At 38.0% G+C, this 27,994-nt stretch overlaps 1 protein-coding gene across 3 annotated transcripts in view; it reads right to left on the bottom strand.

Moving 5' to 3' along the window:
• Nucleotides 1–10,787, bottom strand: part of ESRP2 (epithelial splicing regulatory protein 2) — a 45,301-nt gene extending 34,514 nt beyond the window's left edge. For 2 of the 3 annotated variants that reach the window (XM_086469159.1, XM_009961509.2), the window contains exons 1-2: nt 10,265–10,399; nt 9,221–9,349 (exon numbers count right to left, since the gene is read on the bottom strand). In XM_086469159.1, the coding sequence (XP_086325285.1) occupies nt 9,221–9,349; nt 10,265–10,399 (264 nt within the window). Of the gene's footprint in view, nt 1–9,220; nt 9,350–10,264; nt 10,418–10,670 lie in introns of those variants that run through there. The other variant, XM_086469160.1, reaches the window with a different exon arrangement.
• Between the last annotated feature and the right edge of the window lie 17,207 nt (nt 10,788–27,994).

Raw genomic sequence — 27,994 nt, 5'->3', positions numbered from 1 at the left:
CCTCACAGGTCGCTGACTATCAGCTCAACTCAGAGCAAGCCATTACAGCCTAAAAGACAAGATTGAACATACTTTCCAAACTCTAGGTTTTAATTAATGCTGTGACTACAATATTTCTTTAAAATCTTCATTTAAGCACAAGCTCTCTCTCAGTGTTCTGCATCTCCCTGACTCCCACTTAGCTCTGTTTCAAGGACAAACTTGCATTAGCAATGTGATCTTTAGCACTGGCTCTATTGACTGTAACGCATGGTACTGCTCTATTTACTCAATACTACCTCATTGTTTGTAGTGCAAGCTTAAACAGTTGTAGGAAAACAGCCAATACCTGAAAAATTAATTTTTTTTTCCTATGGGGTTGTTTTCCAGGTTGTTTTTGTAGTAATATCCAAGCAAAGTAAAAGGAAGAGGAGACATAAAAAGAAAGACGACATACCTGTTATTCACAATTCAATTACCTTCAAGATTCTCTCATACTCCTGACCCTCCTTTAAAGTTAAACTATATGAACATCATAGGCATGGACTTTCCAGAGTAACAGCCTCAAGAGCCATGAGGTACCTTTGCCTATATAAGAATCCAAGTAATTTCTGCTCAGACTCTTAGAAATATCAGCAATGAAGTCAAACTTTTATAATTTGGCTCTACTCTGCTTCAGAAACAGGAAGTTTTCCCTTTCTTGTTCAACATGTTTTCACAAAAACATGAAGGATAAGTGGAAGTACATCCCTAAATCAGCTTGCCTTTAATCTCTGAAATTTTGAAGTCACAAGTTAGAGCAGCAACCCAATGCATCAGGAATTGATTGTTTGATAAAAGGAAAAATGAGAGTAAGAAACTACTATCTCTAAGATTTTAGTCATTCATAACTGAGTAAGGTCAGAATTTGCACTTGGCCTTCCAAGGGATTCAGATCTGCCCCATACAGAACAAGGACATTAATAGTGACATTACAATGGTGACTTTATTTATATGTGGCTTCCTCTTATAGAACTACATCCTCTCCTTCAGGTAGCTTGTTGATTCTGAAGCAAGTTCATTATAACTGACAAGACTTGATATGAGTTGTCTGGAATATGAAGCAAGTCACACAGCTTCTTGTGATCAATTCTCAGTGCCTGAGGTTTATAAGAAAAGGGGGTTGATTTATATTTTCTTTTTTTTTTTTCTTTAAGCATACCACAAGAGCAACAGTTTTCTTCTCCTGCACCTCATATTAACATGGTGCCACTTCACATGCTTTACAATAAGCAAAAGTTGCTCCTATAAGAGTTTAATTCCGCTGTAAGAAATAACATTTGCTAATATACTCAAACAACCAAGCAAACCCCAAAACTCTGTCATAGTCATATGCTCACGACTGCTGTGTATTTTCCAGTTCTCAATCTCATCCATCCCATTCCAATGCAATAGTTATTTAAGAGGTTTGATGTGTTACACACGGTTTGTTTTGTGTTTCTCTTCAGCTGCAAAGCACTCCTAAATTAACTTTCAGGCTTTCAGGTACACAGCTACAATAAGATGTACTAACAAAACAAAAGCTTCACAGTGGTTTTTACACTTTTATTTTCTGAATTACATACTCGAGCTCTACTTTACCCATAGTGCAATTCACCGCAACAGAATTATTTATCAGGAAAGTAATTCTGCCATAGTTTCTGAAGACGTTTAATTTCACAATGTCTACACCATTCATGATAACATTAAGGCACATTCTTAAAATTCTCTAGAATTAGAGCCAGAGAATGGGAACGCCGCTAATTAAGTTTTAATTTCAATTCAGTACGAATGATAACACAATTCAGAGACTGCCCTAGAGCTCTAGTAATAAAACCTTTTCTTTAAATCTAACAGGTGTCCAAAATCATCACAGGAGCCAAGTTTTCGTGAAATACAACTGTTTCTTAATCATTAAATTAAGTTTCTTTCCAATATTTTGGTGCTAACTCAATATCCATTTCTCACTTTTTGCTCACTGTAGCTCTACAAAGAAAAACTAAAATATTTTTTAAATGGAAGTTTGGCAGAAGTGGCAGGGTTGGGGTTTTTTTGTTTGTTTTGTCACTCATCATGAGTGGTGACCATTTGAATTTCAATTCCCAATACCTTTTGCATAATATTTATCTTAAAACTCACATCTACCTTCACAGCATGTGGATTTAATGAATGAGGGTCAGATTTGTAAAGCAGCTGTTTATAAATAAAGCAAAAACAGAGACTACTGTATCAAAGTACACTGGAGTAAGTTGTGAATAGTTTAAAGAACATCAAAACAGATTTATCAGACTGAAGCACTAAAAAATGGTTTGTAGAGCAAACACAACTTCTGATTCAGTATCTTCTTAGGACATATACATGAAGTTGCCTTTCAGAGTATCAGTATTTTCCTCCTTTCTTGAAATAAGGTTGTAGAGAACAAATTGATCATGAAGGAAAACAACATGATATATCTGCAGTTTTTATACAAAGCAGCAACTATTATGAAGAAAAAAAAAGCTCTTCCAGAGCAGACAGGAGATGGCAAAGACATAAATGTGAGGAAGAGGGACAATTACAGTTTATGTTTCTAATTAAGACACATAAAAGTTCAAATTTTAACCACAGAAATTATAAAACAAATTAGGGCTGACATTATGTTGCTAAAAAAAAAAATTACTCTTCAATCAGCATTTTTTTGTTTTGGCCACAACACTGCTTTGCTAGCAATACCAATTCTATATGTCACTCAAACCTAACTGTTCAGCGAAGAAGTGCTGCAATACATTGACAGAGATGTTGCCCTCGTTTTGCAGCACTCAGCTACCCAAGACCTTCTGCATATAACTTAAGGGTGTTTTTTTAAAAAAGGAAGAAAAAAATTCCAAGTAAGCACACAGATGCAAGAACTGTGCAACCCCTTCAAAAGTTGTGACAAGAACCAGATAAAACACTGTCAGAGGAAGAGGGAAACAGTGGAGGTTTGCAGACAATCCAGAGTATCCACACAGTTTTGTAAGCCACTTCTACATGTTAATGTGTAAGAACTGGTAGAAGCACTGCATGTATACTTATTGTCAAAATGACAATATAAATCCTTTATTCCTCATTTATTCATCAGCCACTTTTGAAAACCCTGATTCATTATATTCATTTTATGTACTTCATTAATGCGTTTCCAGTTACTTTTTCAGTAGCTACTTACAGCAAGTTGGAGGAAAGAAGTTCAAAGTCTTTGAGGATCATTTAATCCAGCAATCGTTGTATTAAAATGCTTCTACCCTGCGTTTTACTGTCTTTCAACGACTTTTAAAAAAGCTACAAGTATAATTTCATGAAATTCAAGTATTCATATATAATATTATAGCTGCAAGAACATGCAAATGTGCTAGTGACGCAGTTTTCAAACACTGCACATCACACTGTATGAAGACAGGCGTTTCAAGCTATTCTGGACAGGTCATAGTAAAGTTTATTTTTCTACATATGCTAATCCACCCAGACTTGGTAAGAGATTCAATGTTACTGTTTAACTTCACCACAACAAACAGCAGCATCAGCTATCATAAAAAGTCTGCTCAGGCTCATCCTCAAACCACTGGGCCAAATTATTCACTTCTAATTTTAAAAGAAGATAGCCCAGCTAGCCAAGACTACCACATTTTTATGCTTGGAAAAAAAAAAAAAAAGAATATGCAGCTTCAGACAAATTTCTTTATCTAATTCTCTGCTCATTCCGAAGTGAATGCACCTAAATATAGGAACAAAGCAAGGTTTAAGGGAATACTCAAGGAATTCAGATGAAAGTATTACAACCTTCATACAAGTTAAGGTTGTTGCTTTTCCACAAAACCTGGCAGAATTTACATTCTGTTAATAACAAATGCATTCACATAATCTGCATATGCATATTCACATATATACATATATAAAATGTACATAACAGAGGAACTGTTTCTGCTAGTAACTCTTCCCTGGTTTTGAGAGAACAGATTTGAATGTTTCAATAATGTAGTGGGAGCTGGTTAACACAGAGGATTTGTAAAGGGAAGAATAGTTTACCTATATTTTCAACAGAATTAAAACTAGGATTCTGATATAAGAGTTAGCCATCCATTTTCATTGCTAAAGAAAAAAAAAATCCCACGCTTTAACAGCCTGCATGCAAGAAGCATTAGCACATCCTTGCTTCCCCGCAATAAAGACTGATGATATTCCAATATTAGGTATCAAACATAATTTAACCAGTACTTATCTAAGTCTATCAATGGAAATAGGAAGATATTAGATGCTAATATATAGTAAGAACCCTCCACAAGGCTACATGCACACAGTACATTCAGCCCTTCTCTAAAAGCAGGAGTTTATCGCCTACCTACCCTGACAACTGAAGGCCACCTTATATCTGTCAGGAAATCCTCATCGCTCACTGCTGATACCAAATGAAGGCCATAGTTTCACAATACAAACTGCTTTATGGCCAACCTATCTTAAAACATTTCTCTCCTTTCACCCACACTGCTTGTCCACACCTTGGTGCTATGGCTGCCCTCAGAAAAACTACCTAATCTGCCACACTGGACATCAGACAGAACCACTCCCAACCAAAGCTGACTTTAACTCAGAACAGTGCCCTGCTCCAGTTTAATATGCCATCCCAAAAACTTCTGTACTGGCAGAATGCAGGTGAGGAAAGTCCATGTAGCAGCACCTACCTAAGTGAAAGGTGCCACTAAAAAGTTTTCATGCAACTGCAGTTTGAGAACATGATGCAGGGGCAGAAATACTTTAAGCTGGTATCGCCATCAAACATGTTGGATCATGAAAGTAAAACCAAAGGGTGTAGTTTCATGGGACGTGAGTTTGGACAGCAAAGCAGCTTAGAAGTTCCCACCCCACCTGCTCATTTCAGTGATCCTGTTTACAGCACAGTTCACAAAGGGTTTTACTGACACAACAAAAAGATGTCAAAGTACAGTGCAGGGGCAAGAAAGAAGCTGGCTTCACTGCTGAAGCCAAATCTTGTGAAATTTCAGACTAAGTATTTATTGCGGAGAGAACAGCCTGCTCAGTAACACTTGCCAAAGGTTTGCCAAACACCTGCTCCAAAACTTCAGAACACAGACCCAGCAAATCTACCAAGAGACTCAAAAAAAAGTCGCTTTGCATTTTCAGTTTTTCTGTGGTCTGAAGGTTCAGAGGTGTATTAAAAAAAATTAAAAAAAATAATTTATCCAAAATGAAGGTGTGACAGCTGGCAAGCAAGCCAAGAAAACTTTCTGCTAGCACTCTGAAGAGGTGGCTGTGGAACAAGTTTCTCTTAAAAAAAAAAAAAGTTGTAACCGGTTTATCAGGTTAGAGGAATTCACTGGTTCTTCCGCCTCTCCCCCCATCCAATATGTTTCCAAATGCTCATCTAACCAGCTTGTTTCTTGATGAATTTGTTGCTATATGAGAAAATAAATTGCACCTGAAGCTTATCTGGATGATCAATAAACATCCAACATGCTTTAGAGAACTGCTAATTGCCTATCACCTGATGAAGTGGCAACCCCTCAGTATTTTCAGTTTGTGTGTAGTTTAGGAGAGTGGAGGGAAAAAAGGCCCAGTTTTGTCTTTCTACATTTAAGAATATGAATTGAATCTGTCATTGATGTATTGGATTCAATGTACAATGCAATGAAAGCTCAGCAAAACTGGGTCAGTCTTTCAAACTTTTTTTAATACTTAAATGTCAATCCATAGGTGACATTTGGATGCTTTCAGTAGGTCCAAAAGCAGATCCGGCTCTCATGAGAACCTCTCTCTTTTTATGTATCTCATTCAAAGTAAAATGGTAATTATAGCTAAATACTGCAGACAGCTCTCCACAATTATTAGCTCTTCTTAGACTTACCCTTTGTCAGGGAGACATGCAAATATTGCCTTGCGAAAGGAAAGTAACATGTCTTAAGGCAAGTCATGCTGATTCAGCCAGGTTTTCTGTATGGGAAGGATTAAGAAATCCGCAACACTTTCAGCTTAGTATTCGATCTTTTAACTTAGAAGCCCCATGGCTAGAAGCAGAGAAGCACATGAAAATGTCAGCTTTTTGATGACAGAGTAATGAGGCTGAGAGAAACGCAAAGTTCATTTTGGTTTTGCTCTTTAAAAGCAAGCTTCCATTCCAGCAAAGTTTCAGAGAGCAACCAGAAAATAATTCTGCCTTAAAAGCTTGGAAACTGGGAAACCATAAAGCACCCAGTTATTCAGAAAAGCACAAATAACATGCTAAATAATCCAGTCCTGTGATTTGAGGATCCGAACAACAAAACCTCACAAGAACATCCCAGTAATGCAAGAAGAAACATAGGACACTATTATTCCTTTTAACAAGTAGCGTAGGCAACGTATGTTCAGAGCCTTACATCACAGGCTCAAGACAGTTTCAAATACACACTTGAACAAGCTATCTCCTACTTACTTTGTTAAAAAAACCCTCCCATTTTTCTACTTGGTAGCATTCTGCAACAACCAACACATCTCAGTCAGCAGCTGGAAGCTCACCACTACTGGTCCAACAATAGAGATAAGTTATTAATGCCATTTTGAACTAAATACACTGAGTAGACTGCTTCCAAAGGGGATACATTTTACAAAACACGAGTTAACATAGGTAACTATTTCCTTAATGTTTGTACATTACCAGGATCTCCCCTCCTCACCCAAAACATAGCTACCAAAAAATTGCACATCACCTACCAGAAAACATAGCTGGATCCCATAAACACACTAGTATCTGTGGAATCAAATGCATGTTACCCTGGACAAGTACAGTAAACTTGCAGCAAAACGTATAGAACATACATTGCAGCAAAGAGCTCGGTTATCTGGGGACACAGTACTTCAGAACCTTACTTTGTAAAATTACTCAGCAAAATTGTATTGGTGGGGAAACCTATTTTAGAACATTTCTTAAGACAAATCCAAGTAGTAAATCATGTGAGATGTAACACTGCAAGAGTATGAAGTAAAACTGAAATGATGCATTATCTGTTAAAATGCCTTGTTACAAGCAGAAGACTAAAGACTTAACCACAGATTACAGGCTTTTGGTAGACCCTATCAACACTGGAAAGTGAACGAAGTAGTAACAGAAGGAGGCTTTCTGTGGTCAGTGGAAAAACTCCAGACACACAGTAGCTGATCTACTGTTTACCAGTTATGAATCACAGAACAGCTGAGACTGGGAGAGACCTCTGAAGTACAGATAAAACTTACAATAAGTTTGTGCTTAGTGATTCTCACTTCCCTCTACAGCCTGGGAACCCAAGGCAAAAGCCAGAAGCAGGCACTGAAACGGTCATTTATATGATTGAGACGTGTGCTAAAGTGAGCAATTTTCAGCTGCATCATCAAGTTTTCTTCCACAATCCAAGCAGGGTGTGGAAAGCTAATTTCACATACTCTATAACATTATCTCAAATCAAGGTACAAGTCTACTTCCTTTTCCTCCTCCTTTTCAAATAACCACTTCACCCACCTGTGCTTTTGCTAATCAAAACAACTGTTGACAAATACCTGACTCATCCTTAAAATACATGATGCAATTAAGATATTTAATAGACATATCTTCAAAAATGCAGAAAATTACCTACTATTAAAGAACATGGAATTTTGCTTTTTGCAACCACTGCAAGGGGAGGATGCATTAATTCTCTCCTTACTCCCAATGGAGTCAGGACATATGGAGGGGAAGGGAGATGAGCTTAGGTAAAGTGCATTCCAGAAGACCTATGACAGAACTGGCCACATCACAGCTAGCATCCAACAATTAACAGCAAAATCATTATTTAGTTGCACAGATATGCCAAACAAAAAGGAAAAAAAAATGTTGTTTTTCAAGAGTCTCTACCCACCTACACACAAAGGTAGTATTTCCTTTTATTTGCTAAAGCAGACCCACCTACAGTGCAATTTACAGCAATAGATACAATCTCTTATAAAGTATTGAGTATAATTAAAGCGTGTCTGTTATAAAGGTAAACAGAGTGTACTAGGCTAAGCTGTTCCAGATGTCTTTAGTGCAAGATCTGGGACAAGATCAAACCTGCAGCTGCACATTTTCTCAGGGGTTATTTTGAAACTTAAAAAAAAAAAAATCACCTCTTAGTTTTAGACTCCAGCACAGCTAGTGCAAGCAGAATAAATGCCATCTGCAGGTAATGTTGGCAGATTTCAAGACACAGAAGTTACACATTTCTACTTTCAAAGATACGCACTTCAGAGTGAAGCATTAACCATCCAGTATCAAAGAAGGTTAGGACCTAGTCTGCCAAGTTATCTGTGTCACCAGAAGTTACAGCAACATGAACCTGTTCTACTGCCTAAGCAAGTTTCTTGCTGAAACACACCTACGAATGATTCAGACAAGGTGTGGAAAGCCAGTTTTATATGTTACACAAAAACGCAGTATTGTATTTTTCCATTCAAGCACGTTTCGCACATAGAAAAAACAGTGAAAGAGAGCAAACTTTCAGGAACTGCATATGTATACTACTTGCATTAATTTTTTTTTAGGTAACTTGGGACCTCTTGCACCAGATGATACGAATTTACAGATTCACTGTCTTGGTGGGATATTAAGTGAGCCAATGAGCAAACCACGGAAATCGGGGGGGGGTGGGGGGGAACGGGCGACGACGGACACCCAATCACTATATAATCCACTAAACTAATTAAGCTCATCTGGAAGTGATACACTACAAGCACAGCTGTTGTTTATGAAAGTATAATTTTGAAGAATTCAACTAACTTTAAGAACAACAAATGAGAAAAGGTCAAGTTTTTTAAAAACATATTGTAGCAGTGAATCTGTAGATTAAAACATACCACGTCAATTTTGAAAGATTGATTAGCACTGGTAAATTAAGTAGTGCTCTTATCAACCTACTCTTTTTAAGGCTTGAGTAAGAGAAATATGGAATAAAAGTAGACCCATCAAAATAATCAGAAGCCAGATCTTCGAAGGACTAGAATATCAGCTCAAATACTCTGGTACTGTACATAACTATTTCAAAATTACAGGTTCCCATCTCAAATGGTTCAGGTCTCTCTTGGGTTAGCTTTAAAATAAGCACAAAAACTTGCCAGTGATTTCAAAGTGAAAAGCAAACTTAAAGTCTGGTTTTTTTAATCAACTCAGCTGAATCTTGTCCCCAGGCTTCACCCTGAATAGCCCCGGCTCCCCTGAGCAGCACCTCACCTGTTGAAGAACCCGGTCCAGTGGTTCAGCTTCCCCCAATCCCTCTGGTGTTAAGCCACTCACTTCACGACACTGGTCACTTAAGTCCAAGTTGTCTGCTTTCACCAGGGATTTGTGCAGTGTCCCTACCTAAAAACATTTGAGAAGTTATGGACAACAGTGAGGAACAACCGAATCAGCTCTTTTGAACAATGCATTCAGACTGCAGAAAAAAATCAGAAAGGTACAGTTTCACGTTCCCAGTAACAATCGCAATGAGAAAAAGCATTTGTGGATTTCACAAATCGAAACCTTTCGCCTCGGTTTCTTTCCCTCCCACCCAGGAGGGCCGCGCTCTCCGCTTCGGTGAATCGGAGCCAGTTTTCATGTGACACCTTTTGCAGTTAGCACCGATTTTTGTGGGAGTTGTTAACTGCAAAGGGAAGATCACATAATATTAAGGCAGTTTCTGAATCTATTAGTGAAGATAGTCATGTTTGTTTTATCAAAGCCCTTCAATTCTAGGGGGTTATGACAGGGCTTTTGGAAAAAAAAAAAAAGAGCATGTTTTCAGATTAGACTAAAAATTAATGGAAGTCAATATTCTCTTAAAGGTTAACAAAAAACATCGGTTAAACCCAAACAAACAGAAGTCTCCCGCAGCAGGCCGCAAAGGGCCCAACGGTCACCCCGAGATAGCTCCCACCAAAGCATGCACGTTTGGAGGGTACCGGGGGCAGCTTTCTGTTTTAAAGCTTCAAAAGTCCGTAGACACCTTCGAATTTGAAGCTACAGCTGCTTTAAGGGGGACAGGGCAGGGGAGTGGAAGCGGCCAAACTTTCTTTCAAAGTTCCTTCTTCCCTTAAAACGGAACAAAAAAAGACCTTCTCGAGTGACTAACCCGGTAAGTGAATGACCTCGGGCACGGGGGCCCCGCTCCCTCCCCTCCCCTCGGTGCAGTTGTGAAATGAACAAACGGCTCCGGGGAGGCGGCGAGCGGCCGGGCGAGCTTGCTCGCCCTGCGCCCAGGGAACGCGCCCTCGGACCGGGGGGTCGAAGCCATACCTTCTTGCTGTGTAGATCCACAACTTGCCACACCAAGAGAATTAGTTCCCTCTCATCCGAACCCAGTTTAGCCCCATATGCACCAGCTGTTGCCCCAAACAACACCACCAAAGAGTCACTGTGCGAAGCCGTCATGACCACAGGGGGAAACAACTACAATCAAAAGCAGAGGTCAAAAAAAAAAAAAAAAAAAAAGAGAGAAAAAAAAAAAAAAAGACACATACACACAAACAAACAAACAAACAAACAAAAACCCCAAAAATCCCACAAGGCTCACCCCCTACCTTAAAGTGATTAAAGGGGAAAGGAGCGAACGAGGAGTCACGATATCAAGAGGAGAGAAAGAGCTATTTATGAGGTAGGGTGCTTGAGACAAAAAAAAAATGGAGAAAACTTGCATCTCTACCTGTTCCCGGTGATCTCCTTCTTCCCGGGGCTGACTGGGAGGTGAAATTAGCAAGCTGTGGCTTTCTTTCCCTCTGACATCATGGCAGAAGCCCAGCCTGGGCTTGGGCTTTTTTTTCTCTCCCTCTTTTTTTTTTTTTTTTTTTTTTTTTTTCCTTCCCCCTTCCCCTTCCCCTCTCCTGGGTTACCTGCCCTTGGTGCAGCTCATGTGACTCTAGTCAATCTCCCAGAGGGCCGAGGCCATTGGGCCTTTGGAAAAGGTGTAGGAGGGACGGAGGGAGAATCAACGCCTGGCTGATCTGGCCTGATTGGTTTTTGAGGGAGATCAGAGGAAAACTCCCTTTCTCTCCCCTTAATTCCGCCTGCAGGAAGTGCCTCTACCTGCTTTCAGTTTTGTGGGATCCCGGCCGGCGCTGGGCGCGGGCACCGCGCGCTCTGGCTGCGCGCCCGCGGAGACGCGCGCCCGCCTGCGGCCCCTCGCCCGGCGTACGGGGGGGATGTGAGGTCTGTGCACTCAGACCGGGGCCCGTTTTTCTTTAGAAATCCGAAGAATATACACGTACAGTTGCTAAAACACAATCTATGACTTAGCTTTGAAATGCACAAAAGCCTTCACCTGCTTCTAATTAATTGCCTTGTGCGCACGGTGCTGCGTACGTATCGGGCTGCCGATGCCAGCGTTAATGTCCAGGGAAAGTGTAGTATTAAACAGGAATTTTTAAGGGATATTACAAGCAGAAGGTACTCTGCCTTTTAGGCCCTATTCTGTGTGTGGTTTGCAAAGGTGTGTTCTAGTAAAATAATTTTTGATTCGAGAAAGGGTGTATCTAGGATGTTTTGTAAAATAGAAATATAAAGCCCTGTATTTTCTACCCTATAACTGCTCAATAAAGGACCATCTCCTGGGCATGACCTGCAGTCCAAGACCAGCAGTTTTTCTCTATACTTCTTTTCTGTCTCACAGGTGAGATACTACAATGGGAAAACACCACCTAATTTAGCTACTATAAAAATACTCCTCTAAGCAGTTGTGCTCGATTGGGCCAGCAGTAATATTTGTAACATCGGGGCCTGAGACAATTTTTGGAGACATTGTCAAACACAAATTTACTTTAAAGCAGAAATTAAAATAAAAAAGCCCCTAAACTGTTTTGACCATATTATTATTTTTCCTATTGCCACCACTGATGAGCTACTAATGATTTTTAAAGGCCAAATCCTGCAACTTAGACTAGTCATAATTTTTCTTTTGCTTAATTAAATCTTCAGTTTGTACTTCAATATTAGTATTGTGTTGAAATAGTTTTCATTGGATGAAAAATGGTACTGCTATTTAGCTACAGATGTCTATCGTGGGCAAATGAAAAGCTGGACATTTAACTGAATATCTGATGGGTTTAAATATTAACATCACTTTTTCTCTTCTTTTAACATGCTAATTTTGTAATTGGTTAATTATAGCAGTTATTATGGAACTCCTTCGGCAAACAACAATTCACTAATGCCATCACCAAGACTATTTCCATTTATTTCAATGAAAGTAAACTATAGTTCAAGGATGCTGCCTCATGTGAATTACCTTAGAATTCATGTTTTGCAAGTATGTACCTGGCAGAGGCCAGGCAGAGAACTTTGCAGTGCCATGGGTGTGTCTCACTGAACATTACAAGATAGTTGTTAAATGCTCTCAGCTGTTGTCTCTGCTGCTCATATGCCCAGCTGCCTGAAAAGCAGTCCTGAAGACAGATACTGTTACAGAAAGGGCATATTCCCAAACACTCAGAGGTGAAGACTTTCATCTGTAACACATATTTACATATTCAAACTGTTTTCAGCATTATATTTTCTGGCATTGCTGAATTTATGCAAGAGCTCTTTTCCTCTGTCAATACATGTCTAGAAGACCTTGGTAGAATAAAAACCCATTCATATTCCTTTTGGTTAGTTATATCCTTTGGATACAGTGGTAATGAAGCAGCATAACAGCGTATCCATTGTGTATGGGATGATTCTTAAGTCTATAATAAGAACCATGAAAACACATTGACTTCAAGTGTGAGAACTGTTCCTGTTATCCCAACCTATTCCTCCCCTCCCAAATACACACATATCATGGGGGTGTTTGGGGGGGAGGCAGTGTCTGTACACATAAATGTAAACACAGATTTTACCTGTAGCTACCTTCACAGAAAAAAAGTACCAGTCTGCTACAATTTAGCTGCCTTCATGAGGGTGCCATTTCATAGCCCTAATATGTAACTACCTCACAAAAAATGGGGTTATAATTAGCAGATTTCTATAGAAGATCATACACATGATATATTCTTGTCAACTTGACATATATGCTCACAGGCTTCAGGGAATTGGCACACAGAATGCCAATACATATGTAACTATCTTTTAGGATCCAATATGAAAGGAAAAATTATGGTAATTCACTTATGGCAACATGTCAAATTAAAGAAGTCCTACTCATATCAATGCCAAAGATCCTTGAAAACTTACTTGAAATCTACACGTGGTATCAAAGGCTAGTGAGCCCACAAGCTTGCATGCTTTCCACAATTATATTAGCTCATCTAATAAAATGTAGTGTCTCTTCCTAGAAAACCCATTTGGTTTCTACTTTTAAGACTACCTTGACTCATAGAATTCCATTGTTACAAACATATCTGAACTATTCTAGCTAAATGGAGTTCAAACATATTCTAAAATATTTAAAAGAAAAATTTAAATAAATGCTGGCCTTCCTGGGATTTCAGACATTTTCAAGTAACAGATTATGGAACTGGTTTCTCATTCACTTTCTATCCACAATTGCCCATCTCTCTGGATGCAACCCTTAATTATACCAGTCTCTGTAATGTTATTGATCTAAAAAATTTAGAGGAATGACATCACATGTCTCCACAGAACAGCAATAGGATCCACTTCCTGAATCAGTTTGTGGGACAAGCCCTTGTACACTGAGCATTAGCAAAGTTAATTTGTAACCAGGATCTTGCTGAAATACAAGAGTTAGTGCTGGCCTTTAGCTTTAATCCTGGCAGGCACATTTATAGACGTTCTTGTTCGTAGGCTCCATATTAGGATAATGTCTCATAAATGTAACTGGGTGGAGAATAAAAGTTTTAAAGATGGATATTCATTGTTGTGCAAGTTCAGTATTGTGAATATTTTGTTTGGGTCTTTTTAATCAAACAACAAAACTGGAAAATAGAACGGCTTTACAGTTACATCACATGAGAATGCTGAAGAAGCTCATTAAAAGCATTGTGCTTGCAATGGACAAATCTGAGTGACAATTTCATTCTTACTGTACACACGATACAGTTTCATGAATCAAGACAAACAAAGATCAAAAAAATAGAGAACACCACCATCACTTTTACCTTTACTACGTTATTATTAAAACCCCCCTATGGACTGAATGTCCTGATCACTGAGGTCCTTTTGTTATACCTTAACAAAACAAGTATGAAACTTGGAGACATGAGATCTGGAGTAGTATCCTGGCCACATTCAGATCTACAGCAATATTTCAGTTATCTTTCAGGTAAGGTAAAAGTCAATCTATTGTTCCAAACTTGTATAATATTGAGAAGTTATTTTGTCTTCCTTATGAATATTGTACTCTAAAGTTAAAAGGAAGATGATGATGTTTAACCTTGTAAAATGGTTCGAAATGCCCAGAGAAAAGTGAAGTAACTTTGAAGTTGGGTCTAACTTCAAAATTGGCCATGCTGGTGGGACAGGGTGGTTGGACCAAGTGACCTCCAGAGGTCTCTTCTAGCTGAAATTATTCTGTGGTTCTGAGAAACAGAGATGCTAAATTAAGTAAGTATGGAGCCTTGGTGTTTACCTGCACAATAGGGGTAGTAGTAAATTCTCAGTGTGTCTCAGCATCTCCAAACTGAGCTGGCACAGGAAGTAACGATCTGTAGGTGATCTGTAAGTAAATGTGAAAAGATCATTAATATTTCATACCCATTCAGTCCTTGGCTTTTGGATGGGAATATAAGCAACTGTAGCAATATTTTATGAAGGAGGAGCTTACTGTAACTGCTGAAATACAAACCCATATGAAAGGAATTTTCTGGCATCCTTTCTTTAACAGCAAATGAGTGAGAAAGGGCATGGGAACAACTGCTTAACAGTGTTCTTTGATTGCTGTCCAGATGTTTGGAGAGATTTGATTTTTTGGTCTGCCAGGTAGGTCTGTCATGATTACAATACAGTGTAGAAACCTTGCAATAATTTCCATCGGGATATTCACAAAAGCTCAGCGATATGCAAAAGTGCTTCAGAAAGATGGTTTCCAATGGATTGTTACCCTACAGGTACTAACCCCATGAAGACATACTGAAAGCTTTCACTTAGAATACTGTATCAGTTGGAATTTAATTTTTATTGACTCAAAGGTAAATTAAAACATAAAATTGGTGACTAGGCAAGGTAAATAAAAATTGAATTACTTTCCTTATTATTTTACATAGCTTCTCTTCTTTATGGGATGACAATCGATCCTGTGTCTTAATCCTACAAAGGTTTTATAGATGCTCAGCTCCCATTGGAGTACAGGTGTATGCTGCTTCGCCACATTTCTCCAGATTACAGGTATCAGGCTTTTGAACATCTAAGCATTTGCTTTCCTATGCAGCTTATGGACAGATCAAACATGCATGCATAGTAGTGTCTTTCATTAATATTATTACAGATTTGCATTGAAGTTAACAGTTTGCAACAAATAAACTGTGGATTTAGGTTTTCCTCTCATCGGAAATAATGCTTTCCTTCAAATAATATACTAAACAGTTTTCTGGAATTAGAATCATTGAAATGTTAGCTGGACTCTGGAAGTGCTCATGTCCAACACTATGCCCACAGCTGGACTACTTCCAACACTAGAATGAACCAGGCAATGCTTTGTCTAGCTGTGTGTTGAAAAACTCCATGGATGACCTGTTCCAATGCTGCACTACATTGCTAAAGAGAAACTTTCTCCTAGCTGCCAATCTGATCTCACTGTTAAATTTTTAAATAATTCGCTACAACTAGTTGAGACAGGATCTTTAAGCTGTGGTAAGCTAGACAAGCCATGTGATACAATTTCTGTTACCTAATGAGATGAATATGCAAGTACTTCCTGAACCTTTCAGTCTGCCTTACCTGTGATTGAAAGTTCACTTCGTGTGAAGCTTTATTGCCCCTAGAATCTGCCTAAATAGATCTTCATTGCAATTGGTCACTTTTTTACTAGTCTCAGGTATAATATGAAAATGGATATTCAATGGAAAATATTTCTGCGGCAGGTTTTTAGGCAAATTGATGTTCAGCCTTAGACTAAAGCACTTCTATTACTAACCCATCCTCTCTTTGTCCATTGAAAGGATATAGCAGTTTACAAGTCTGTCAGTGTGACTGCATATCCAACATTAAAAATTTGCTTTTTAATAATGAGGTTTTTAATATAATGAGTTATTTGTTACATCAGCTATAAAGGAAAAAACTCCACTACCACCATCCTTGCTACCACCACTACCACACTTCAGTGAAAAGAATAAACACATAAATTGATAACACAATTCACTGCAATAGCTAAAAGCAAAATGCTGGCTTTCATTCACTACTATTTAAATGCAATTAAATAGAATAATCTTATTAATTTATAAACAATCAAATCTAAAATTACTTTGCATGTTTGAAGTTCAACAGGATAAACCTTATATCCTCTTGTGAAAAGATCAAGTGGTTAACTCCTCATAACAGAAAATGAGAATGACCTGATATCTACATGAAGCATTTAGTTTGGGCCATTTTATACTCTGTATTTAACAGACCAACTCAGAGACTTCGTCATAGGAAGAGCAAGACAGGAAACTCATTAATCATTTAACATTTTACAAAAGAATCTTTGTATTCACTCCTTCAATGAACTGATGATATTCAGCCCACCATATTCCCACACATAAATGCATTCACACTGCAGATCTAGAAAGTTCTCAGTTAAGTTAATTGAAACACAAAATCAGTGATGTTTCAGAATGACACAGCCAAAGCCACCTGGAACTTTGGATGTTCAACTCCAGTCACCTTGCATGCAAACATAAAAACCAATAAGACAACATAAGAAATGTAAATGTCACTATCTACATCAAAAGACCTGAATGCTGTACACTACTCTCACTTACTGAGAGTTGATAATCAATTCTGCAATATAGCAGTGATGAAAGAACTGATCATCAAGTGAATACAAAAAACTGTGTACTGGAAGTCCAAATTTCTCAATGAAAAACAACTGTATGAATTACACAATTAATGACGAATTTACGCAAGTTACATTTTCTCAAGCTTTACTGACAACTGGCTGATACTTGCCTCATGAAAGTACCTTGGCAGAAATTACTAAGCTCTGGCTTTTTATTCACATTGTACCACAAGCTCTCAGCTGACTTAAAAACCCTGATAAAAAATGAGGGGGTGTTCCTATAATGCTTCATTCTGATTTGATTTAGCTGCGCTGATATTTAACCTGTTTCTGATTATAATTTAATTAAAATTATTCCATATACAGGTATGCAAATACACATCTTTTTCTCACCACAGTATAACTAGAAGTAAAATACAAATGCAAAACTTAAGCAAAACTTAACTACCTGTTGAAGTACTTAGGCTTTAAAAACATTTAATCAAAGTATTTTGTATAATAAATTGATGAATGCAATTATGTACATCCAAAATAGACATGATAGGAAACCTATCGTTCAATGGTTTCTTGTTCTTTCATCTTGATTATGTTTATTTTGTTTCACTTCTACCACCAATTATTACGCACTTAGGATCTGACAGAGGGATTTCAAACATGCTCTGTGTCCTATTCTATACAATTACAAGGATGGAACAGTTTTCTCAAAGAATGAGGCCTCTGATACAACTTTTTTATTTTTTTATACCATCTTTGTCTCAAAAGTACATGGTCTTTAAAAAGTGTTGTCTGACTTGTTACTACCAGACTCTAGCAGAACTAATATGCCAATGTCTAGAAAGACTAGAAGAGTTTATTTTCTGCTCTACTATTTGTAACTTAGTAAGACAACTCCAGGTTTTGCAAAGATACGTCATTTTTTCTACAGCACCTCTAGATGCAATTGCTTGCACAGAAGACTCTAGTTTACACTGAACTGTATTATATAGTTACAGTTATGTCAGCAGAGTTATCAGATTCTCACTCAAATCAGTTTCCTTGTTTCTATTCAACAAATCCTCTCTTCACTTCAACCATGGAGCACGGTTGAACAAATATCCCTCTTCCTTTAGCCTGATGATGGATTTTATATGCTGTGGAATACGCAGTGGAAGTAAGTTAGTAGTAGTGTCCTCAGTGATACACCTGGCTGATAGCGGTATGAATTCCTGAGAACAAACATTCTCAAAGAAACACATTGCACATTCAGTAAATGTATTTAAGTAAAAAAAAAAAAAAAGGGCAAAACCAAAAAAGAGGACAGCTCTACCTAGATTCTTCCCTTTGGCATACTGCAGAAATACTACATTTAAGATGCCGGTGCCGTATGATGCAATTCAGTGCATTTTATCACTTAATAGCCACAGAACTGCTTTATAAACACAGGTAATAACTAAGCACATGGCAAGGAGCTGCAATGAATTCTGTTCCTTCCATCCCCAGTAAGTTGGAGCTGTGATAACATACCATGGCAGAGCTGTCTTACAAGTGCCAGTACTACCACACCTCCTTTCCACCATCCTCTGCTAATGTGGCACACCCTTGTTTGACAAGAAATGTCACCTTGTGCTCAGTCATTCCCTGGCTTTCTCAAGTAATTATTTTAATCATAGTGTGACAGGGTTAACACACACTAAGATTTTGCCTGTTCTTCACCGAAATATTTGGTGGTGAGGAAAAGGAATAGCGCTCTGGGGCATACACAGGAGAAAGTTGCCTGGAAGTGGCTACATGGTGACTAGAGTGAATGTACTGATAGTGCTCTGGGTGATGGGGTGATGCTAATGATCTCCTAGCAGATGTCTAGGACATAACTTTAACTTTCAACCCCTTCTTTCCATTCTTTAATGCTTTGCTTTGTGTGAGCAGGGAGGCAGAGGAGCCTAATCTACTCCTTCATTATTCTTCAAATAGATTAAATCCTAGTATGCACTATATACAAACTTAGGCCCACTGATGAAATGGGAATAATTAGGAGTTGGTTGGGCCTGCCACATACAACAAACTGTGCTCTCAAGCTGTAGGTTTCATAATAAAATGTTTGACAGAAATATAAATTTCAGTCATACCTTTTTCATCCAGCCTCAGCTATTCATTCTCATCCCACCCTTGGCTGATTGTCCCCTCTGATTCTTCAGTGCTACTATTTGTGTGGCTACACTATGAATCAGCTTTGGAATATTGATCCAGTTTCAGAAAGCCAGATCTGATTCAGTTAAAAGCAAACAGAACACCATACCACCTCATTTGGCAGAGTCTTCCTTAAGATAGATCCATTCCCTCATTTGGTTCAGAGGTTGGTCCCACAAACAGTTATTTTGGAAAAAACAGGATGGTGACTCATGGAAATGGGAAAACAAAGAGGAGTACTGCTGCCTATAGTAGCATGAATCCATGGCTTTAGGGCACACCAAGCTTTTCTATGGCCAGTAACTACTGAACACCTGCAGCTGTCACTAAAGGATGGCTATCACTATTACAGATGAGTCAGTTGGGTAGCATTTTACACCTACTTTGTACAGTTGTAAGACTGTGAAGATTAGGTCATCTTGTCTCTTCAGATCTCTGTATTAATTTCTATCTATGCAGGAATCCCTGTCTGAGGGCATGTCTGCATTAGGAAAAAAGGGTGCTTTTGCTGTGTAGATTCCTGGAGAAGGGAACGCCGTCTATAAATTAACATCTTGCTAGCCAGATGAAAGTATCAGCAATCTGCTTTGCCTTGTGTAAGAGTTGAAATTGTGCTGGTCAACTTCTGGTAAGAACACATAATTTCCCTTGTGGAAGACGAGGCAAAAGGACTCAGTAACAAAGGGTGGAGATTTTTTTTTCGATAGTATCGATTCTGTTCTGTACCTCTCAGTGTAAAATGAGCCATTCTGTAAAAGGTGATGAGACTTTTAATAAATGATACAGGGCTTTTCTTCTTATTTAACATTATGTTTGTGATAAAATAATTTTTATATTTAATCTCTTTTTCTCTCATCTTGCAAAAATTACTCTATAAAACATTCCTTTGCGTTGGTTTTGAAAGCACAAGACCTAATCTATGCAAGCCTTGTGAACCTGCTGGGCGTAGGGGAACAAGGCGGAGCTCATCACCTTCAATCAAAGATTAGCTGCTTTAATCAAAGGGATGTGAACAGCTTGCATTCTCAACTTTTGGTTTCCACAAAGCCTGTTTGTTTTACTTAAGGCTAGTTTGTTATGCCCCTGTTACCATGGAATTGCTAGGGAGCTAAGCCACACCTTTATGAACTTATTTAGCATTTCCTGCACAGTGCAGCCTTAAGAGCAGATATATACTCCAGAGAGATAACTGGAGCTAAAAAAGCATAAACAGCTACATCTTAAGATCTTGGCTGGCTGGCAAAGCCAGTACAGACCACCTGTCTTCATGCTCTTGTTAAATAGTTCATGGAAGGTTTTGGGGATGCATTTACCATAAGGTGTATTTTTCAAAAGTATTCGATGCTTAGGATACTGATAATATATTTCCTACCCTTTCATGGGTTTGAATCCAGCTCTTCCGTTGGTGGCTGCTTTGTGACTAGAAGAAAATGAATTGGTGGGTTCCTCTCAAATCCCTCTGGGCTGATATATACACTTTACTAGAGTAATGGTAGGCTGAATGCCAGTTCCAGCAGACAGGATAAGTGTTCATTATACGTAAACAACCCTCTCAGTGCTATGAGACAGCATCTAGCAATTGCTAGATCACATGCATCTTCCTTTTTCTGGTTCATCTGTAATTTAAATTATTATATAAAATATTTGCCAGTCTTGTCAATGCTCAGTATTTATATGAATCTTAGGAAGTTGCTGTGTTTGTTGTTCGTTTGTTTTTGTTTTTAAACACACTATACTTAAAGGAACAACTTTTAAAACACACATTCAGTACTATAAAAAAAAATCAAAGCACAGAACTCACTGCTGAAACTTAAGCTGGCTAAAAATGCCTAAAGCACACCAAACATTCACATTAGAAACCTTCTTACTGATGAATCATTCCCCTAGTTTCACAGATTTCCCCCTCTACCCTTCCCTCTTCTTGTGTTTTATATACTGCAAATGGGACTTCAGGTTACCACCAAGTATTTCTTACAGTTTTTATGACATGTTACAAATTATAGTAACTTCTAAGGCTTGGTTGGATAGTAAAGATGATTAGTAAGATACAGTTACTAGCACAGCAATAAGGTGGAGTAGGTGTGAGTAATTGTATTCTGTGGGAACTTAATCAGAATCCTCTGGCTCATGGGCAAAAAAGGATAGAAAATCAACAGCATTTTAATGCAAGTTTCCTTCAGGATTTCTTTAAAGAGGAAAATATTTACAAGTAGACAACCATAGAAAATTAAAAATTGGGAATTAGTTACTTTCTTGTTACTTTTGCTTTTCTGAGAATGAAACCTGCAGTACACATTAGGATGATGTAGGCTCAAATGCAATGGGAAAGGATTAATACTTTAAGAATTACAACTTGGTTGCACAGGCCTAAAAGCAGCAGAGGAGACAGACAATGCATTTGAGGATGCATCTTCATTGCTTCAAAGGAACAGCATAACAGTCACAATATACTATTGGGGAGGCGGGGGGGGAAAGAAGGCTGTGAGCATGTACATAATGAAACAAAACTAGTGGGTGTAAAGTAACAGCCAGTTTCATTTATTTGCATAGTTTATCTATAGTAGCAACCAAAGCCCTAGTATGCAAACAGCCTGGGCAACTGGGGTAGAGAAATGTATTCCACAGCTCTGCAAAGATTTCATATGAAGCAATACCATTTTACTGGGATTAGTTGTCTTTCTCAAGACTAGGCTCAAATGGATTTACGAAACATATACGCACACTCAGAGCCATAGTGTAACTTCTTCACTGTTGTGTTGACAATATGCTGCATAAGACAGACTGATTTTTTCTCTCATGTAGAAAAGAAAACATCCCTTTCTTAGACGAATCCTAAGGGACTGGTAATACATGGGTTAAGGAGGCAGGCTCATAGTCTCAGCTGAAAAAAAAATCATAAGACCACTGACAAAAAGTGTTAAGTTTCAGGAAAAGGGATAATTAAGCCAACAGTTCTGCAAGTCAGGCCCACAGTTCCTGGTTCTTGGGCAACAAATATTCGTTGTCAAGTGCTGCTATTTAATATAAAATTTGATCTTCATCCTTCATTTGTCTTTCCACAATACAATCAAGGCTAGATGTCAAAAATAATTTGTCACATTTCAATAGAGAACATGGCTAGCCTTGGGTATGGTGGCTTGTGCAATGGTTGAGGAATACAGAGGCAAAGATGTCTATTGGAATGCTCTCAACCTTATAAAGCCTCAGTTGCAGCCTTCATTTTTTAATGTGAAACAAAAACTTCAGCATGTATCAAGAAAGTCTAGTATGGGGGTGAAACATTGAGGAGTTTATTTGATCCACTGTCCTCGAGTGAGACAAAACCCAGTAATTTCAAGAGCATTGTTTATAACAAAGGAAAATAAGAGCTCAGGGATCTATTTATTTCATTTATTTAGCCCTTTAGAGGATAAAGACTTATAAAAGCTAATTATCATACTGTTTGAACCACTTCGATGACCTCAACATCAAATTTCAAAGAATCAAAATATAACAGTTCAGTTTCCTAATCTATTTCCTGGATCCAAAAATAAAAAACCACCCACAACCTTACTGCAATCAAAGTAACATTAAGGTTTGGATAGCAAGCTCACCAAAATATGTGATCCCATATCATAGACAAATATGTATGTATACCTACAAGCACATATACACAGATCTTTTATTATACATTCATTTTCATTCCTCATCTTCTGCTCCCTCAGAGTTTTCAAGTTTGAGCCGAAGGCAGACAGTTGATCTGTTCCCTTTTAGCATTCCTGGCTTCCTCAATCTTCCTTTAGTTTATACTTTTCTAAACTTTCTCTCAAGTATCTGAAAATGCAGAATATTAGTTGAGTATATAGCAACACAGAATGACCAAATGTCTGTAGAGATCACAAGTTTCCCACAATAGTATTCCAAGTATAAATTGAACACATATTTAACACATCATTCACAACATATGTCATTATGGTCTTTCCCTTCCCCCCAATGAAAGGAAGTGACACTTCAAAGAAAAACTGCTTTAATAGGGTGAAATTCACACCTGCTATAATGCCATTATACACTTAAGATTTTTACATTTGATTTGAACGTGACTCACTTTTCTACCAGCAGTATAGAACCCTTTTTTAGAATGACTGCCTAGGAGAGACACGCTGCTTCCACACGAATGTTTCTTTATGATACCTTTCCTCCACTCCTCCCAGCAACGCCTTCATGTTTAAGCAGCTTCACTCTTAAGTTACTATACCTATGCAACTGTTGCTCCTTGTGTAGCCCTTAATAATTGCTTTCCATCTGGATTATGCTGTTATGTACTCTGCATAAGGCTGCACCTTAAAAACCTAATAAAATGAAGCTCATGTCAGTACAGCAAAGACTTGAACTGCTTGACTCAAAGCAATTCTTTTCGTATGTTGGTTATGAACTACAAGTACTACGTAGAATGAGTGTATAATGTCTTATCTTTTTTCTCTGTCTACACACATGTCAAGAGATGGTTACCGTTGCAGCCTATATGTGCCTCAATTTGATATCCTTGATATAACAAAAGGCATGACTGGCAGAATTCTCTGTGAGGATTCATAAACTCAGGATATTTACTACTACTTGGAAAGAGCATGAAATTATATTTAAGCCACAATTCAAAAGACATCTGCTGGACAGGGCCTTTGGAAGGGGATGAGGATATGCTTCCATTGATTAAGAATGTAGAAAACAACTCTGTATATACCAAATCAACTTCGATGGCAGGCTTTAGTCCAAAGCTGGATCATGGCTGAATTTTTCCTAGGCCATGCAAGATCCCAAATGTGATGTAAACCACAGTCCTGCAAAAGTTCTTGTATTTCTTATCATTTGTGCAGTTTCTCAACAAGTTTTGTTGTGATGTGACAGATGTGAGTTGTGAAGGCAGCACTCAGCACAGAGCTAACTTGTGCATTCAAGTTCAACTACTGCTTCCTGCTAAGCTGGCTCAGTAGATGTCAGCAGATAAGACTCCAGTGGGCCTTGTAAAAATTCATTTACCAGTCCTGAACAGTACAGAATTCCTGTTGAAAGTTAAAGCAAGAAAGGAAAAGCTTTATTGCCATTATTTTTTAATATAAATTTGTTACGTTATACTTCCTGGACTCTGGATCCATTCTGAATAAAGAATGCATTGCTAGTGTCATGCTTGATGCACCTTACTCCTTTGCACTATTTAGAAGCATTTTATTCCACCATGGTAAGATATGCAGTGAATGCAGGTTTTAAGGTTATTTGTAATAGTTGCCTTCATTTTAATTTTGAAAATTCCAAAACTCTGTCCTTTGCCCATCGCTAAAGGGTACAATTATATTAATGGAACATAGCAGTCATTTAATCTCTGTAAGACCACACACTGGCTTAGGCATGCAGCAAAGTACGCTCTAAAAAGCTGAAATTAGTGCAGGAGGCCTTTAAGTAGACATAATATCATGATGCATTTGTGTTTGTCTATGAAACTATGAACATCTGATAAGAAATGCTCTGGAAGATGATAGTGGCACAGTATCCCACACCAGTGCCCTGAAGTTACTGTCTTACCTTCAAATCAAATGGTAAGTGCTATCAACTGAATCAAAATCTCATCATGGATGTTCTCCTATGGACTCATTTAAATAATAATCCATACTAATTTGTATATTTTTCAGGAAACAGTAGAAGGATGTAACATTAAGATGTACTTAGACTACTTTTATGGTTGGACCACTGTGCTGATCAAACATCATTCAGGTTTGCAAAGTCAGTCTTAAACTACTAACTTCACATGAAGAGATTCTTGCTTTTTTTTTTTCCTTTTTTTTTTTTTTAAAGCATTATAGGAGAAATGTCTCCTCAATAGTTACACAACATCTTTTGCCTTCTCTTTCTCTTTGCTTCCATCAACTTAATTCTAATAATTCTCCTCAATGTCTTGGGAAGATGACAGTTGAATCCTACTCAATGATTAGACTTTTCCCCCAGGTTTGTGTGTTCTCTGGACCAATTTGAATTTTTTACCTGAAGAAGAGTATCAAAACAACTAGATGTATCTAAAAAATATAGGAGGCATGTTCAAACAGTAATAAGTCTCACACTTCATATGCACTACAAAGAAAACCACAGGATAATAGACATATGCAATTTTAAATATAAAATATGTATGTTTATATACATATAATAACGACATGTGGGAATCAGATAGGAGACTTTCATAATATAGAGGTGATAGACAGAAGCCTTCAAGAGTCCATGGATGTTCTTTCCCTTTCCCTTTTTAAACATGCATCTTTCTTTATAGCCCACCCAGAATTAGGTCACCTCTGAAAATGTTCTTAGTCAGTGACTGCACAACATGCCCAAGGCAAGAGGACAAACATACTGCTGTTGCAGTTGCATTGCTGTACAGTTTGTCTCAATGAGGCAGGAGGAGAAAAGGAGTACTTCAACTTGTTAGAAAAAAAAAAAGTGAGTCTTTTGTCTTGAATTATGGCTCCAAAAAAATGAGAGGAAAACTTACAGTCCATAGGAACATTCAGCAGTAGCACTGTTTGTTAACAGAAATACTACATCACATATGTTAAAATGTCCATTTGTTCGCTCAGTTTAGCTTTCGCCGTTACTACATTAACCCTTACAGCTGAATAATATGACATCCTCTGCTTGAACATTTTCTACTATGTAGATCAGGATAGTCAAGCTATGATCCGGAAGGCAAACACAATTCAACACTTAATTCAGCTCTCATGTGGCCTACAGCCAATCATTTTTCATATTTTGTGTGAATTGTAACTGATTAACACGGAAGTATGTACTAATAGTTGGCCTGCCAAAAGCATTTCAAAGATCTATTCAGCCTCAGAGTAAAGAAAATGTTTCCAGACCTGGTACAGATGAAGTTTATTGTGTAAACAGTTTTGTCAGCTGAAAACAATAATACATCCCATTTACTTGTCAGAGCCTCTACAGTGGGAAGTGCAGCCTTCTTGGGTCTACTGTCAGAAAAGGCAGGTACTAATTTCCTTCAAAGTCATCTGCTTCAGTTTAAACAGCCAGCAAAGACATTTTGACATTTGGGATGATTTTACCCATAGAGTACTAGGGAGCATTCATATGATCCTTTCTGCTGCCAGAACTGCTCAGTAGTTCTGCTGCTCAGAACTGCTCCAAATGACAGGAACAAAAAAATAGATTATGGGTGATAGCATATTCAATATACTCAGCAGCATTGCTAAGAGAATGCTGGACTAGAGTTTAAGAAACTGCTAAAATCATAGTAAACCAATACATTGCTCTGCTCCTTTTTCATCTTGGTGGACATTATGAGATTATTGCAAAACTGGCTGAGGGTATTTAAGTCTCTGTATGTTTTGTTTCATTGCATCATATTACCAAGGGAAATTTGTAAAACTTTTACACAGAGATGATACCTAGGTCTAAAACTTTAATGGTTTGAATAGTTATCAGACAACAGGCTCACCTGCAAATTTGAATTGAATTCTGAACTTAAACTCTATTCAGAAAAATCTTTAATTTGACACTTGCCTTTTCAAGCAAAACTTCTGAACACAATTTTTGAAGTTAAATACTACAGCTAAACTGGTTTGACAGCTTGCCACTGCCAAAGTGGGAGGTCCTTCTTGTTTCCCCACTCTTCTCTTTCCCAGCTTCACGTATCCCATCTCTTTGTACCTGCTGTGGTTGTGGTCAGACTCTAGCTGAGCCAATGCAACTTGTTAATTCAGCAGTAAAACACCTTTTAGTCACCAGGCTGACTTTGTTCTACACAGTCTGTTGCTGCCAGAGCCGACATAGAGGGGCATAGTCAGGAGTGACAGTAGAGTCTCCCCCTTTCAGCAAACCATAAGGCTGGCCAAAGCCGTGATGCAACATCCCTCTCATTACTTAAACATTGTAAAAACCTGATTTTGTGTTTATAACCAGGAGCTTAAGACTTGTTTTGGCAAGTAAATTTTCCAGGGAATTTTCAGAAGCTTTGACTCCCTAACTATCCTTTACCTAAATTAAGTTGTAGTTTCACAACCTTTTTCTTTTTGGGGGTTGGCTGGGACTGGAAATGCTGTTTTAATTATAAGCTACTTTAGCAAATACTGCTGCAAAGAAGAATGATTACAATATTATGCCCTTATAGGGTCCTTCAAACAAATACAACTTTAGTATGACAGGTGAGATAAGAGCAGACTTCCTTAAGGTCTCATAACTAAAATGTTATGGCATACATCCTAATCAGTTTAGTAGAGACCATACTGATCAAAAGACACAACTTATTTACTTCAGATGCATGTACAGAAGGAAATAAAGCAATAAAAAGAGATTACACAGTAAGCAGCCAAACTCTTCATTGTTTAATGGGTGATGCACTCATAGCTACTTAGCAGCATCTTGAGATATCCACAGCAACTATTTCAGCCCCTGGGTAGTTCAAATTACTTTCAAAACTTTACATTTTCAGATCTTTTTAGAGTGATAGCTAAAGCGCAGATGTAACAGCTGAGGAAAAATAATAGTACAGCACTACCCTTAAACTTTTAATACCATCGATGTACAAGACAGAAACTGATCTTGGACAAGAATGTCAATGTTTGTTTCCCAGAATATCATAAAAACCTGGTGGTATGAAAGACAGATCTTTCAACATATCAGATGCATGAGCATATGCATTTTGAGTGTTTCCTTTAGGTCATTCTGAACATGCACCTATAGCAGTATCCACAGACATACCCTTTTGAACAGCTGCTTTATTTAAGTATAATTTTAGTCTGCTAGGAAGTGATTCAGGTTTTCAAGAATCCAATATCATGGCTGGAGTAGTAATTTTAGAAACATCCTGTCCCTATTTGTTAACCAGCTTTGCTCATGAATAAATACCATGCAGCCAGCTTTTTTTCCTCCCCATCCCACCTTTTAATAACAAAAGCAGCCTCAGGCCATCGAGCCTTCCC

Source organism: Leptosomus discolor, chromosome 8 (genome assembly GCF_034619465.1).
Source record: "Leptosomus discolor isolate bLepDis1 chromosome 8, bLepDis1.hap2, whole genome shotgun sequence".
NCBI lineage: Eukaryota > Metazoa > Chordata > Aves > Leptosomiformes > Leptosomidae > Leptosomus > Leptosomus discolor.
This window is presented reverse-complemented; position numbering and strand designations above follow the sequence as displayed.